This window comes from Sinohyriopsis cumingii, unplaced genomic scaffold (assembly GCF_028554795.1).
Source record: "Sinohyriopsis cumingii isolate HCF-2022 unplaced genomic scaffold, ASM2855479v2 utg000029l, whole genome shotgun sequence".
NCBI lineage: Eukaryota > Metazoa > Mollusca > Bivalvia > Unionida > Unionidae > Sinohyriopsis > Sinohyriopsis cumingii.
The window spans coordinates 229,438-247,333 of NW_028315862.1; the positions used below are offsets into that span (position 1 = coordinate 229,438).

The following is a 17,896-nucleotide window of genomic DNA, read 5'->3' on the forward strand; positions in this document are numbered from 1 at the left end:
ATGATAGAACCTGAAGTCATATTTCAATTGATACAAAAAAAATTATTTAATTGGTATTTATTTAGCAAAGTACTACCTCCACTAGGTGTAAGTGACATTTTCATTGATCAAAATTTTCTTGAATATCATTAATTACGGTGTACAATGAATTTCATTGGAAAGAAAATATAACAGATGTTATGACTTCTTTATAAAGTTAATATTTCACTAAGTTGATTACATTTTCCAGGTCCTATCTACCGTTTTCGACGATAAAACAAGCGATTATCAGTTTCCGTTACCAATTTTGATTGCGATTTTCTTCAAGTTCAACAAATAGAATATATTTTTTGCATTTTCTAGTTTTAAAAAATGGGATCCACACCTGACCCGAGTTTTAAGTAGGTATGTGAGTTATCAGAGCGCAAGTTATCGTGGGAGTGAATGGTGTATAACATAGCGTAAAGCAGACATTCCAGATTTTTTTTGCATTTAAGTATGTTACTGATCATTTAATAACAATAATACCCAAAGTTTCTCTGTTGCTTCACATCATGTCTACTTGCATCCGATTTGAGGGCTACACTTCTGGTGTCACGCAGAGAAATCTAATTCTAATTTTCTGGTTATTGTTTGTTTAAGTCTAAACTAAAACAATAACCACCAATCAAAACTGACTATGGCATATTCACTGCATGATGCACACACATCAAAACTAGGCCAATTCAATGGTAATGCTTCACGCAAAGGTGGCTGTTAAATGATCTGTTATTGACTTACATCGTGCATGGGGAGCAAAACCGAATATCTCTTAATCATGCTAAAATACGTAATCAGTTACTGAACATGCAGACAAAAGAAAATATGGCTAAATCGGTAAAGAGTCAGATTCCAAACCACACAAGTTATAGTCACCTTGCTAATCTGACAAAGAGTAGTGGGTGTTTTCAATTATTTTTTTCACTAGCAATTTAGTGTCTGTGGCTATGGCAGATGTTTTGCATTTGCAGGAAGTACAGTGTGGAGGATCTGTTTGGTAGTTGTCTCCATGCCCACATCTGGACTTCTTCTAGACAAGATTTCCTTAGCACAAGGAAACTGCAATATTTGTAAGGGGCCCCGAGTGGTCAAGAAGTCTAAAGCGCTCTCCATTACAGATCACTGCCATCTCACCTCTCCTCTGTCTGTGTGGGTTCGAGTCTCAGATTCGGCCAATGTGGGTATGTGAGAAAGCTTGCCAGTAGCTTCTCGTGGGTCTGTGGTTTTTTCCAGGGTTTTCCCCGTGTTCTTCCTCCAATATTAATACTGGCCGCCATGTATAGCCTATCGTGTGTTGAAAAATGGCGTTAAACCCCACAACAACAACAGGAACAATATTTATAGTTTTCTTCTTTTGAATAGCATGGAATTGACTTCCAAATTTAAGAAACGACATGAAATTTTTGATGTTTTAAAAAATTGCACAACAGAGGGCTTGGAGACCAAGACCAGTTCTGCACCTTTAATAAAATGGAGCGGCCTGAAATGGCCAAAAAGGATTACTAAAGATCACCGAGAACAGGTAATTTGTCTGGAAATACTTTTATATCTTGTCATGGACAAGAATTGCAAATCTACATCTGTCTATATCCTGCTTATTAGAAATACAACCAAGATGTTAAAATATATAAAACAGCACATCAACACAACTGGCAGACCTTCTAAAGATTTAAAAAAAAAGCCATCAAACCTGACATTTGCATCAATAATGTATCATATTGTATGCTTTGTATCATGAATCATATCAATAAGTGGCAGGTGTGTTTTTTCATGCCTGGGGTACACTTCCATCGTTATAATGCTGTCAACTGGAGACACTGAACACTGCCTTATACTGAGATTCCATTATAATCAAGTACACGATACATATAATTTTACACATGAAAAGGGATTAATGGATATACTTGCCTCATACTACACAACTTCCTATGCTTTGCAAAAGCGGCAAAAATGCTGGAACAAACATTCTGACTGGTGAAATCAGTGTTTCAAATTTATGAAACCATTCTAATGCAGACAATACTATCCAAAACATGGAGATGAATCATCTTAAATCAATAATACACAATATGCAAGTTTGTCAACAAATGAAATCTGCAAAGAATGAAACAAGCTGATTATCAGTATACAGTACAAGGTAAATGAAAATCTGGTTCCACAACAAACCATTCAAGGCATCCTGACAGTACCTTCTTTAATCTGTTTAATTTGGTTGACAGTCTCCTGTAGTATTGCACATTTCTCAGGCTTTATGGTAAAGGACTTCGACATGTCCGCAATGCTGGTCGAGAGAATTTCCGCTAGTTCCTCAAAGTAGTGGTTCTCTTGGTCCCTACGACGGCGCTCAGTCAGACACTTGTGCCTGCAAAAGAACATGCAAACATTTTATAAAAGATGACCATGTATGATTGACGTGCCCCTTATTAAAAGGTGAATGTCAGCATCAGGCCACTACCTGACAGGTAATCATATTAAAAAATGTGTGGTTCAGGGTACAGTAGTGAAAACTTAGAGCAGGAAGGTTGGTACAATGTTTCCTCTTTTAATCGGCTCTTGTTTGTTTATATTAGTTTCCAATCTAATGTTACTGATTCATTTGTTAAAAATTGGGCATGTTTGGTACCAAATTATTTTCTTTTTTTCATCAGAGCTGTTAAAATGGGGTAGGTAGGGTACTTCAACCATACATCATTTCTTTTGGCCATATTTTACCTGCTACTGATAATCTAGCAACTTTAATACAGAATAAAATTGAGGTGGGGGGGGGTGCATCAAATTTATTCACAGATTACAGGTTGTGTGTGTGTGTGTGTGTGTGTGTGTTTGAGTGTGTGATTTGGATTTTTAACATAGCTTTAACAATTTTTAGTGATATCACTACAATGTCTGCAGTGTGGCAACTGTTAGTACCATTTCTGTAAGTCTTTGGTATGACTCGGCCGGAGATTGAACCCATGACCTCCCGCATCCAAAGCAGACACTCTAACCACTAAGCCACCTGAGCGGTCTACAGATTATGAAACAATTCCATACCATAAATAAACAGAAGGCTGAGCAAAAGCAGCTGCAATAAAGTAAAAATCAAAAGACTACCATTTAATCAATCCTACTTTTCATTAAATCAGATAGAAAACATCTGTACAAAGGCAGATTGATAGACATAAGGGAACATGGATGCCACAAGTAATCGCTATGGTGAACTTTTGCCAATACAGGCTCAAGTATTATAAAAAAAATTAATCAAAACATACATCAAAAGTATGAACTTTGAAGCTCCAAGGCTGAGAGCAGGGATGAAGAGCACTCATTTAACTTGGGATTTATTGCAGAAATGTTAACACAATTAGCACAGGGAATTATGTATATAAACAATTTCTATCCATGAAACAAAAATTGTAAGTCTCAACATTTCTCTTCTATACACCATATTTATTGTGAGAAAGAGAGAATGAGAGTGAGAGAGTGTGTGTGTGTGTGTGTGTGTGTGATTTGGATTTTTAATGTAGCTTTAACAATTTTTCAGTCATATGCTATGATGTCTGCAGTGTGGCAGCTTATAATGATGTCTGGCACTGGGGAATCATGACGCAGACATTTAGCATCCTGCCAAGCAAGTCAGCTACTAGTACCATTTTTTCCAAGTCTAATATGGTCTTTGGACTCTGCTGGGGTTCAAACCTGTGACCTCCTGCATCTGAGGCGTAAGCACTAACCACTTAGGCCACTGGTGCAGTCCAGAGAGAGAGAGGGAGAAAGAGATTTAAAGGTCTATAAAGGATGTTCAAGAGATCATGTCCTGTATGGCCTAATTCCTTGATATGCTTGTTAAGTAATATTATGGAAAATGAATTGTTTTACTTCAAAACCTGATGTCCTTTATATACATGTTAAGCAATATTAACAAAGAGTTCATGTTGTCCTTCAAAATGAGGTTCACTTTATTTAAATGTTTGATAATATTAGAAAAAGGAAACTCATGTTGTCCTTCAAAATCAGGTGCACCTCATATACATGTTAATTAATAAAAAGAAAAAGGGTTAATGCTTTCTGTAAAAAGCGGGTGTCTTTCATAGAGAAGTGTCTGCTAAAACAAATTTTACTACAATAGATAAATGTATGGAGAAAACCAGTGCCCTAAAAGATAGGACTGATAGATAAAAACTGACTGATTGATTTTTGTTCAATTCATCCACATTGGACTAAAAACAGAAAGAAAACAAATGATCTTACATGGGCAACTATTTTCCTACCATACCTCCCCAAATATAACAAAAAGATCTAGATATACAAAGCAAATTAAGAGTTTCAGTAAGCAAAGTATACTGTGGCTTGTGGCAAACTGTGTGTTGATTTAATGCAAAATGCTGACCCTCGCCTGCACATCAAACTGGGGGGGGGGGGGGGAAGGGGGGCTCCATTACATGTTTGCTCCTCCCCAATAATTATGTGGATGCCTATGCCCAAAACTCCATCTCCCCAATATTTCTGGTAAATTTGCTTTGTACACATCAAGAAGGATCCTTATGCAAGGTAACACACATCTGTCCAACTGTATGTAGGAAAGCGACCACCAATTACAGAAGTAAAAAAAAAATAATAACATTCAGGTTAATTGAGGTATGACAGATGAACGGAAATGCACATGGATTTATATATGGACAGATGATGTGGACATGCACATGGATTTAAGTGTGGACAGATGAGGAATGGACATGCACATGGATAAAAGTATGGACAGATGGGGAATGGACATGCACATGGATACAAGTATGGACAGATGGGGAATGAATATGCACATGGATACAAGTATGGACAGATGGGGAATGAATATGCACATGGATACAAGTATGGACAGATGAGGAATGGACATGCACATGGATACAAGTATGGACAGATGGGGAATGAATATGCACATGGATACAAGTATGGACAAATGATGAATATGCACATGGATACAAGTATGGACAGATGAGGACTGAACATGCACATGGATTTAAGTATGGACAGATGGGGAATGAATATGTACGTGGATTTAAGTATGGACAGATGAGGAATGGATATGCACATGGATTTAAGTATGGACAGATGACGAATGGACATGCACATGGATACAAGTATGGACAGATCAGGTATATCCACATGGATTCAACTATGGACAGATGAGGAATGGATATGCACATGGATTCAGGTATAGACAAATGAGGAATGGATATGCACATGGATTCAAGTATGGACAGATGACATGGGAATGCACATGGATTTAAAAGTGATCACTGCATAGTTTCAAGCAAGGTTGGCTTGACAATAAATTCTTCAATATTACAAGGACTTTGCACTTACCAAATATACAAACCACAGATTATAAGACAAAACAATTTCATGAACATTCATCCATCTTCAAGCAGTTGACTCTGGGATAGAGAATAACTGTGATGCACCCTCCTACATACTGTACGTGGCAAATAAAAGAAGCAGCTAACATGGTAGTTTGGTGGTTTGCAATGCCAGATTTGTGACAAAATCTTTGTGGGTTTGAAACCTGCCACTGGATCAACACAGATCACCAACCAGAGTGTGTCCTTGGGCAAGGCAATCTACTTCAACTGCTTTGGCATAAAAAAAGCTGTCTGTGTTGCTGTGCCATAAAACACTAAACCAAACCATTATCTATGCGAGTCAATAGGACCCCTTGCACACTGTACCATAAAACACTAAACCAAACCATTATCTATGCAAGTCAATAGGATCCCTTGCCTACTGTACCATAAAACACTAAACCAAACCATTATCTATGCAAGTCAATAGGACCCCTTGCCCACTGTACCACAAAACACTAAACCAAACTATTATCTATGCAAGTCAATAGGACCCCTTGCCCACTGTACCATAAAACACTAAACCAAACCATTATCTATGCAAGTCAATAGGACCCCTCACCCACTGTACCATAAAACACTAAACCAAACCATCATCTATGCAAGTCAATGGGACCCCTTACCCACTGTACCATAAAACACCAACAGGGACAATGGTGTATCATGACATGACCCTTACCTACTGCAGGTATACTGACATATACAAGTAAATACCAAAAAGACATTTTCTAAAAATCCATGAATTATCATGCCAACTAAAATAAATGAATTGAAAGTACTGAATACTGAAACACAAAGCTGCACATGACCTTTAAAAATAAAGTTACCAAGGTATCTAATAACACAACCAAAAGACTTTTAGACTGGTTAGATCCATCTTCACTACCCATCTGTTGTCAATCAAATTCATTCCACATTAACCCATGACATATGTATCTAGCCAGATCTGTCATGAACAAGTGTCCTCTTCCAGATGAAAGAGCTACTGACCATAGGTTAGCTAATTCAACAGACCAATGACAAAATTCATTACACATATGGGGTGTTCAATAAATACAACTTCTATGATGTCAGCATGCATTGAAAAAAAAAAAACGTGTGATGGTCTTAACTGAAGAAAGTGTCACGTGACTATATATCGCCAAAGAGGCGGTGGTGATTATTTCTATCTGTTTTAAGCTGCATCGAATCAGATAGCAGACATATATTTTTGGTTAGCTACGTATGCAAAGTAGATTAAATTCTTTTGGCTAGTCAAGACTGGTGAACTTGGGCATAACATTCATCTAAATGAGGAGAGTACACCCTTATCACCCAGTTGAGAACTCCAGACAATGTTGTCCACTTTGTTGGATGGTTATTTTAAACACATTATTGGATATATCATTCCAAGAAAAATGGAGCTATGTGCCTCTCCCAAAGCCACACCAAGGCATCTGACCAGGGCTGACCTGGTGAGTATCAAACTGCAACCCTTGGATGACAAGTCCAACATCCTATCACCTGAGCTGCTACAGCACCCTGGTTTACTTGGAATAATAAACACAACAAACAATATAAAGCCTGATCCGGTGGCAGTCTAATCCATACTGTTGGCAATTAGGCACTTTATAACCATGGAAGTCCATGCTGTTGGCAATTAGGCACTCCGTGACCATGGAAGTCCGTGCCATTGGCAATTATGCACTCTATGACCATGGAAGTCCATGCTGTTGGCAATTAGGCACTCTATAACCACGAAGTCAAGACAGCAATGTAGTTTTACTGGCAATTTACCAACATTTATGTATTTCAATTTTGGAAAAACAAATGCGAGACTGTGTGTGCTGCACTCTGTATGCAACAGCAAGTCAATACCAAAGTCTTTGTGCAATCTAATATTAAAGTTTTGGTGCAAGTCCGCAACTCTAAAAACGGAGAGACCGATTGTCCTACGGATTCCTTGCTATTTTTAGAATGTTCCTGTTTTGGGGGACAGATGGTACTTCCTTCTATCTATACCTGCAGGACTTGGCTGAAGAAAATCAATACAAGAATAGTGCATTTGTGAGCTATTATGTACAGCTTACATAAACTGTGTGAAGTGTAAACATTACAAAAATCAACCCTACTCAGGAAAAAGGGTAGTTTTCCATACTATTTTCAATTAAAGACATCATGGCCACATTTTTGTTCTTCATAATAGAGATATACATCTTGATCTGATGATAGTCAACATATTTTTACCACCTTTCAGCTACTTCCGTGTAAAAGATGGGAATGACTACTAAAACTTTTACCAAACTTACATTCAGTCTTTTGAATTTTCTTTTACTTTCTTGGCAATATTATTGTGTCTGTCGTGATCTGGTAATGCCATAATCTTTACTAAAGAACAGTTTCAAGGACGTTGGCCTTATAACAATATTTACATAAATTTTAGAGTTTAAACGCAATTACCAACATTTTCAAATGAAATAATCACAAAAGCCCACAAAATTGCCACAGTGAAAAATGTAGGTCACTACAGCCTCAGTGGAAGAAAAAAAAAACTAACCTCTGGAACCTGAGAAGTGAGTCACTGTGACCTAATTTTATTCATGGTGAGTAATACACTAAAAAACTAATACTGTATCCATCAAGTTTCAGTATTATTGTCTGAAAAACTGCTAAATGCAAGAAGAGGTTCAGATGGGCCTGATAGCCTTTCACCTGACTAGCATATGGCTTAAGAAGCAAATACAAAAGCAGTTAACGGAAATATATCAAGTAGGATACTTCGTTAATAAATTTCTTACAATGTTGTTGATTGCATGTTATGAGAACAACTGCCGCAAGGCTTCTCCACATTTTTATGTATTCATCTGATGGAACATCAGCATCATTTGTCCGATATTTATTTATCCTATGTGCCTGGTCAAATTGTGTTATGTGGCTTACAGAAGGCATTTAAATTATTTCTAGTAACAATGGCCATAATTGTTTGCTGGTCAGCATCATTTTTTATAAAAAAAACAACTGAAAACCCTTCAGGCTAGGATGCTGTGAAATTAATTTCAATTCTGCAGTGTTTTTGTTTTGTTTTTTAGATGAGAAAGTCTAAAAAATATATATATTTTTTTTAATAACACTGGCCATATTTGATGGCAGATCGGCATCATTTGTACAAAGATTCTGCCTGGTTGCTTTCTGTCAAATTTTGTTCTGCATCTTTTGCGAACTCATTTCAAGGTTTTTCTATTTGTATTAATAACATCCATATTTCAATCTGGATCAGCTTCATTTATACACATCTGAAAACATTTAAACCTTATGTTAAAAAATCTGGATAAATTGTATTTAAGTATTTGAGTAGATGATGTTTACGGCTTTTTCTATTTTCTGAAATAAAAGCCCTATTTACAGTGTAGAGACACTGTCACAGTAAGAGATAACATGTATGGGTTTAAAACATCTGCTGTCAAGCATAAATTATGCATAGGTAAATATCTTATGTACTAGATACTTTGTTATTATTTATTACCATGAAAGTGTAGTCATTTGGGTCCTAAGTATATCTTGATAGTATGGAAACACAAGATTGAAAACTTCAAATAAACCTTTTGTAGTTGATTTATTAGACAAAATGATCTGTGAAAAAGTTATTTCCTTCATGGAAACTATGTTCCAAAGGATATCAATGAAGTCTTGGACACTTTTGGTTCTATTCCACTATACAATGCACAAGAAATGAACACAGTCACTTAAACCCTACTTATTCCCTTGCTATAAATAGAACTAAGGATAATAGCGTGATATTCAAACGGTCAATAAACGATTATGTCAGCATTTCAAGTGTTCAGTTACTGATAATTGTAACCTAAGCTACTTCCATAGCTTGACATTTAAAACCCCAGGTATGTATTATATATGTTATTCCATCCCCACCCTAAGCATGACCCACTCAGGGTTTTAACCCCAAATCTATTATGTATTCTATGAATGCATGTAGAAAGTATTTTATGAATGCATGTACAAAGTCTGGTAAAAAAAAAATACTAAAAAATATCACTAACTGTGATTTTTGTATATCTGACTGTTAAAACATATTCACCAACCACCAACCACCCCACCTTGGGACCAAGCCACACCCCTCACAATTGTGGTCACCAAATGGGCATCCCATGCACCAAACTTGGTGAATTTTCACCTATCAGTTAAGATGTAGATAGAGAGACAAACATACTGTCATAAGAACCGCAAAGATATGAATGGAAAGACAGATGGACACATCGAAGATGGCAGTATCTTAATAAGTGTGGGGATAAAATTACATCTTATTTGGGTCCACATTCATGGTCATACAAAAAAGAAAAGACCACCGACTTTTATGAAGGGCATATCAATGGGCAATGTTTATGAAGGGTATATCAATGGGCAATGTTTATGAAGGGTTTATCAATGGGCAACTTTTATAAAGGGTATATCAATGGGCAATTTTCATGAAGGGTGTATCAATGGAAAACTTTCTTGAAGGGTGTATAAATGGAAACTTTAAGAAGGGTATATCAATGGGAAACTATTATGAAGGGTATTTCAATGGGAAACTATTATGAAAGGTATTTCAATGGGAAACTATTATGAAGGGTATATCAATGGGAAACTATCATGAAGGGTATATCAACGGGCAACTAATATGAAGGGTATTTCAATGGGAAACTATTATGAAGGGTATTTCAATTGGAAACTATCATGAAGGGTATTTCAATGGGAAACTATTATGAAGGGTATATCAATGGAAAACTTTGATGAAGGGTATATCAATGGGAAACTATCATGAATGGTATATCAATGGGCAACTTTTATGAAAGTTATATCAATGGAAAACTTTGATGAAGGATATATCAATGGGCATATTTAATGAAGGGTATATCCACGGCCAACTTGGTGTGTATATCAATGGGCAATGCTTATGGAGGGTATATCAATAAGAACATATCATTTCCCTACTATTATCTAGTAACTGATAAAACAAAATGTATACTGGGGAATTCATATGATTTCTTTACCTGCTTTTCCACAAATCGGTGAGGAATATAAAATATCATACAGACAATCAAGTAAGCATAAGCCCAACTCCAATAGTCAAACTAACGCAGTAAAATAATTTGTTATGATGTACTTGCACTAAACTGAATAGTACAGTACCAAATACCAGCTTTCACATGACACTTGCTAAAATCATTTCAAAATATGTACTACAAAAAGATCACTGCACTTCAATGTATACTAGTTGGTAAATATTTCTGAATATGAAAAATAATTCCATTGTTCAAGACATGTGCATCATAATAATAAAGTTATTTCCACATCATTTTTGTTTATTTTTTGTGGGTTTCATCTGCACTTTTAACACATTATAGATTATAGCATGCAGAGGAAATAAGAGCAAAGTGCATTTCCCATAAGGATGTACAGAAGCAGCAAACATGGACTGACTTGAGTAGGTCTCAAACCCAAGACCCTCAGATTACAAGTCGGACACTATACCAGCTGTACAATGATGGCTCTGTAATGACATCCTGCAAATGGGATACACTACTGTTGCCCATTCATTTGACTTTTAGGTATGATATTGGAATCCCACAATAAAAAATCCTTGAATGTCCATTTTTGAACTGATTCATTTACTAGTTTATGTCAAATTTCAACAGTCCTTTACTCTCTTAAATCAGTGATAATTAACTGATGAACTTATGAAACTGCGGTAAATTTACGAAAATGGTGTTTAATCTTCTAAGCTTCAATTCTGGTATATGTCAGGAATATTACGAAAAGAATATTTCCTTTTCCTGCATAAATATTGGATATGTTTATCTTGTTGAACCAAGAATGATACATTTTAACTTTACAGTATCGCATCTTTTTAAAATATCACTATTTTTGTACCACACAATGAAATGTATCAGTCTTAACACAAAAGAAAATATTCTCCAGTTATTTATCATGCGATGGTATGCATTAAATATAACACTAGGATAATATTAGTTACAATTCTAATTTAACAATTTCACATGCAACTTTATGAAATTCCACCACAAATGTTAAGGGCACTATTTTCAAATTCATACTTGTTGTGTGTTAAGGTCATTATGTCACAGCATTTTAATATTTACAGTCTCTACTCGCTTGTAAGTCGAGTCCAAATATATAGATCCTGATATGCTGAATCATAATGCACCTGCAGATAAGGGTCTCTGTTGTTTGTTCTACTGATTATTCCCAACAAACTACATAAACCCAGATCTGCTAGCGCATTATTCAAATCAGGGTCTGTGCAGTTCGTAGTTGAACTAATTTTACACGCGAGTATATATGGTTTCAAATTTTACATCAAAAAGTTTAAAAAACTTAAAAAATGCTGAAAAATGTTTATGTCCTGTAAACAGAAGAATACAGAAACAATGATCTTAGTTTTAAAAACTTTGCATTCAAAGCAGCATTAAAAAGCTGATTTCGTTGTATGAACCAGTCTTACATGAGACATGCCTTTCACAAAAGTACACTAGATCGCTTTATCTAATTTGGTGGTTTAGAGCTGTAATTTGGAGGTTTATGGTCAAACATTCCAGAAGATAGGGGATAGTATGGATGGCTGCTTACATTTCCTTTCAGTTACACACCAATCCAAACCAATGGCTATCCTCTTGTACTTCCTACAATAAACAGGCTTAGGTTATAAGAAAGTGGGGATCCATAACACTGCCAGATGAACTTGTTGCAACTAAGCAAGTTGTCAGATTAAATCAGCCAACTGGTATCTAACCACATCACATGCCATGTGGCAATTTGGCAAGGTGTTCCAGCCACTTTCATCAAAGGCAGCCTCTATTCTACAACTGTTTTAACAGAATAGACCATATTATTTTGAGGGCTTAAATTTCATCAGCATTCTTTGCTTCTGTTGAAATCAGTCTTTGTTACCATATCCAAGTAGGAATACAGGTACAGGAGTACATCTGAAGCAAAGCAAGTAAAGCAACTCTTCTGATCCAAATTAAACATGCACCATAAGACAAGAGATAAAAAGTAAAGATAATAAAGCATAAAGATTGAGGCAAAAGGATTTTAAAAAATACAATGTTGGCATTCTTCTATATAAATTGCTCTCTCACTCATAAAAATGTTTAGACGAGCACTCCGGTGGCCTAGTGGTTAGAGCATCTGCCTTGGAAGCTAATGGTCATGAGTTTGATCCCTGGCCAAGTCATACCAAAGAAGTACAAAAATGGTAATAACAGCTGCCTCGATTGGCACTCAGCAATAAGAGGTTAGTGTTAGGACTGGTCGGCTGGTGTCAGGATAATGTGGCTGGGCGGGACATTATGCTACATGTCTGTGGCATGATGCCCCTGTGCTAGACATCACTACAAACTGTCACACTGCAGACATCGTAGCACTATGACTGAAAAATTGCAAAATGTCTAGACCCTTCCAGGGTATATTGAACATCACAAATCACATCCACTGCCAAAAGACTGCCTCCATATGATGCCACTTACAATGAGCAGAAGGGGCCCAGATCGAGTGGACGAGTGGTCTAAAGCACTCACCATTCCAGATCACCGCCATGTCACCTGTGCCTGCATGAGTTCGAGTCTCAGGCTCAGCTAACATGGGTACACGAGAAAGCCTGCCAGCAGCTTCTCGTAGGCTGGTGGTTCTTCCTGGAGTTTTCCCCAAGTTCATCCTCCAACAGTTATATTGGCCACCATGTATAGCATATCTTGTGCTGAAAAATGGCGTTAAACCCTAAAACAAGAAAAGAATGATGAGCAGGAGGCTCCATCAGCTCTATTCTACTAAAGTCTGCAAGCGGTTGTATCAGGCCTTTCTACATCCCTGAGCCCGCAAAGGGCACATCAGGTCTACTCAGCACATCTGAGCATAGAAGTCATGCGTTTTTGACATTATCAAGCTCCAAGGACAGTACAAGCACGAGCCTATCACCTAAAATGTGTTAATTTATATAAGAGAAATGGGTGTTGTCTAAAGATGTCCCTTTAAATGACTGAAACAAGTGCCTGTGACAGCTCGCTCTCTCTCTCTCTTAGATAAGTTCTTGATTTAAAAAATAAAAGAGAAAATGAAGAAAATTATTTTTGACTGCTGGATATTAAAAGAACCTGTATAGACCAAGTACAAACTTCAATAGATTCTTCATTTCTGGTATCAATAAGTATGCTGATGTAGTAGAATTTATATACAGTAGTTCCTCTCTTGAACACCCCCGTTACCAGCGGTGACCCACATCTTATGGCCAGATTCCCTTGGCACCGATGAGTTTGTATTCAAAAGAACCCTTCAAGAATGGCCATCCCTCTAACGTGACCAGCAGCCAGCATATCAGTACAAAAATGTAAAATGTTCCCCAGACGAGCGGCCACTTTTTTTCAAATGTATCCAGAACCAATAATTCATATCGTGATGCAAGATAAGTATAATCAGATATCTCTATCATCGATACATATCTCCCAATGTAGAGTTTCGTTAATGAAAGAAATGTTGACTAAAGTACATGAAACAGTAAGATTAATATTATATCATTGTCTATAAAATCCCACGTTTACAGGAAATTGTTTCAACAATGTTTATGATAGAGTTTGGGCTTTAGGTATATCAAATTCTTCTCTTTGATGATTACAAGATCATAACAGGGTCAGTATAGGCTAAAAATAGATTTTGTGCATTAACACACTCAGAAATTAACCTTGAACAAAACAGAATACCAGACAAAGAAAAATCATGTTACAACACATTCATTAATTCCTTTATGAAGAAGGCATTTCGTCCACTCGACAAAAGTATCGTCGGCATAATTAAATCACATACAGTTAGCAGCATCCAAATAAATCATTACCAAACATTAACATGCAATCATGTAAACGGTGACATATTTTAGAGGAAAGTCGGTGGGGAGGGGGGACTTGCCAAACAATTTTATGTAGAAAAGACTCTAAAAAAACAACTTTATGTTGAAAAGACTCAAATAAACGTCATAATCGATAAGGAGGTTATTCAGCAGAAGTGAGAGAATGGATCATATGGAAAGAGAATTACGTATGTACCGAGATTTAAATGATGTTTTGGAATGCTTTGCAAAGTGCATAACATTAATACCCGCTTGCTTATCACACTTAACGCCAAGAATAAGAACTATCAAAGTATATTCAGTTGAACAACCTTTTAATAATTAATGTTACTTTTAAACGTAGAAATTAAATGAAGATATTAAATGCTTTTAAGTATGTGGATTTCTTACTTATGTACATTACACATACTTCTCGTAAAAAATTTGGTCACCCTCTGGAAAGGCCACCCATCTTATAAGGCCACCTTTCCGGTGCAGATGAGGTGGCCATATAAGAGGGGGGCCACTGTATCTAGTTTTATACTTATATATAAATCAATCAATGATGGTCAAATTCTGTTAGCATCATTTTAAGACACCGTTGTATGCACATTTTTCTGTTTTAAACAACAGAAAAATTCTGTTAATAAAGGTTTATCTACTTTTTAGTAAAGGAAGTATATTTGATGGCATATTGGCATCAATTTACACAAACTGAAAAGATCAATTCAAGTCAAAAATACGTTCTGAAAAACTGGATCAAATTCTGTTGATTTTAAATTTTTAGTAATGGTAGCCATATCTAATGGCAGACATATTGGATGGTAGATTGGCATCCATGCAAATATACTATATATCAAACTTGGTCAAATTCTGCACTTTTTTCATAAGTCATTTATTGATTTTTCTAGTAACAGCAACCATACTGGATGGCATATCAGCATCAGTCGTAAAAATCTTTGCCAGAATGCTTTCAATTAAATCTCATCAGTATCCGTTGAGAAGTTAATTAAAAGTCTTTAAAAGGTTTTTGTAGGTTTTGTAATGGTGGCAATATTTGATGGTGGAGCTGCATCATAATAAACAGAATGCTTTCTGTCAAATTAGACCTAATCTTGTGTGTTTTTTGAGAAGTATGTTCAAATGTTTTCTGTTTTAATAACTGTGGCCATACAAGACATCATCTATTTAAAACATTCAAAAGCTGCTTCTGAGAAGATGTAATAGTTAACTGATGAAAAACAATTGTAGACGTGAACAATCAATTCAATAGAAACAGTAGCTGATCAAAATGCATGATAAAATCACTTGTAATTGGTCTTTGAACATAAAAGAAACACAACAGCTGTTACTGTACTCAGAACAAAAAGAATTTTAAAATTCCCACCCCCCTCCAAAAAAGAAGAAACTGGGTGGTTCACAGTGGAAGGGAAATTGACTCCAGAAAAAGCTACACCAACTTTGTTCTCTCCACTTAAGTGGGGAAAATAATGGGAAAACTATCTACCTCAGTCTCATGCTGGTCAACTCTAACATGAAAACCCAGTCATATTGATGACCTTAATGTGTAATGAGAGTCATACGTCTGACCGTAAGTCATACCGCTAACCCTTATGTGTTGCTGAAGTCGCACTGATAACCCTAGCATGGAGCAAAAATCATACCAAACCCTATAATAATAATAAAGACTTTATTTAGAGAAGGTAACTCAATTAGTTACAGAACTAATCTACCTTGAGGCCTTCTATCTGTTATGTACAATATATACAATATATACAACATGATGTGAAGAGTCTGGCTTGACACTAATTAATTAAGTAATTTTAAAATTCAAAGTATCAAGCCTGGAACACATTCACAGCCATCAGTGAAAACATAAACATATATAAAACATAAAATATAATCCTGCATTGAAAAATTCAGCAATGAAAATGATGTAAAATTACAGAAAAGCAGGCAGTACCCTAGAGTGAAGCCCAAGTCGTACCAGACCCTAGAGTGGAGCCAAAGTCATACCACTGCCATGAATGTGGGCTCCAGTCATACTAAAAGTTAGATAGTACATGCACATTTGTGTAACATAACACTGGTAATGATAAACAGCAAACAAGATAAACAGTTTTGCAAGCTATGCAGAAATCATATCATATGCCAAGAACTGGAAAACAAGTGAAGCCAGTTATTGTATAATGCATGCAGAATATATGCACTGCATTCCCTTGCAAAAATCATAAATGGAGATGAAAGAATGACACGAAACAGTGTCTAGACTAATTGGTGTCTATACTAATTAAGAATCATGAGAATTATGTTTAAAACTGTACACTAGAATATAGAAGAAAGGGGTCATCCATGATGGGTAGACAAGATAATATGAAATAGGCTTGGGTGATTTCCTGCCCCCCCCCTTTTTTTTGTTATACAGAAGTAAACAACAGGTAAAGAGTTCACTGTGGCATAATTAACTGTATACAGTTTGGACCTAATCCCAAAGTTGCCAAAACCAAGCTTGGAGCAGGTGCTTTACTGTCAGTAGTGTCATTATTCTATTGATTTGTGACCATTTTGAAAGAAATCCAATGCTGCTCAAAGATGAAATCTTCCAACATTATCAGTGGTAGCTGAATGGTTTGCTTGGATTTATCTTGTACATAAAATCAAAGGTTGCAACAAATTACAAACATTAATGTGCTTTTGTAGATGTCATGTTAGAAACCAGAATAAATCCACAAAGGTATTTTATTACTGATGGGATAGACTGATGGTGATACTTTTTACCGTAGTATCATTACACTACATTTGCCCAGTCTTTTTTTGTTTAAGGCCAAAACAAAACACGTGTTTCTGGTCGGCTGACCATCTTAATTATTCATATCCAAACCTAGCACTCCACACTCATTTAACTCCTATAACTTTTTTAAAAGATTCACCAAAGAAAATCCAAAACTTATATGTGCATCAAACTGAGCCAGTTTAGCCCAGTACTTGAAGTGCTGAGTATTTTGTGTATGTATGTATGTATGTGTGTGTGTGTGTGTGTGTGTGTGTGTGTGTGTGTGTGTGTATATATATATATATATATATATATATATATATATATATATATATATATATATATATCCCACTACGGTGGCCGAGTGGTTAGAGCATCTGCCTCGGAAGCGGGAGGTCGTGGGTTCAACCCTGGCCATTGCATACCAAAGACTTAGAAAAAAATACTAACAGCTGCCTTGATAGGCACTCAGCATTAAGAGGTTAGTGTTAGGACTGGTCGGACTGGTGTCAGGTAATGTGACTAGGTTGGACATCGAGCTACAAATCTGCGGCACATAACAGGTGGAACATCAGGCTACATGTCTGCCCCAGTGCTAGACATCACTATAAGATGCCACACTGCAGACATTGTAGCGATATAAATGAAAAATTGTTAAAGCTACATTAAAAATCCAAATCACACACATATTATATATACTAATCATTAGGTGGGTTTTTTTTAAATACCCTACCAACACCAATTTAAACCAGTGAAATAGGAAACACAATAGGGGGAGGGCCTAAAAGACGCTGTTTAACCAAACTCTGCCAATATCAGCCATACCTATCCACATACTAAACTCTTAAAAAACTTGCACTT

General features: G+C 36.2%; 1 protein-coding gene across 2 annotated transcripts in view; it reads right to left on the reverse strand.

The window, feature by feature from the left end:
• LOC149775022 (uncharacterized) overlaps positions 1–17,896 on the reverse strand; it is a 325,791-nt gene that overhangs the window by 107,310 nt on the left and 200,585 nt on the right. For both annotated transcript variants that reach the window (XM_089944532.1, XM_089944533.1), the window contains one exon: positions 2,208–2,380. In XM_089944532.1, the coding sequence (XP_089800658.1) occupies positions 2,208–2,380 (173 nt within the window). The remainder of the gene's footprint in view (positions 1–2,207; positions 2,381–17,896) is intronic.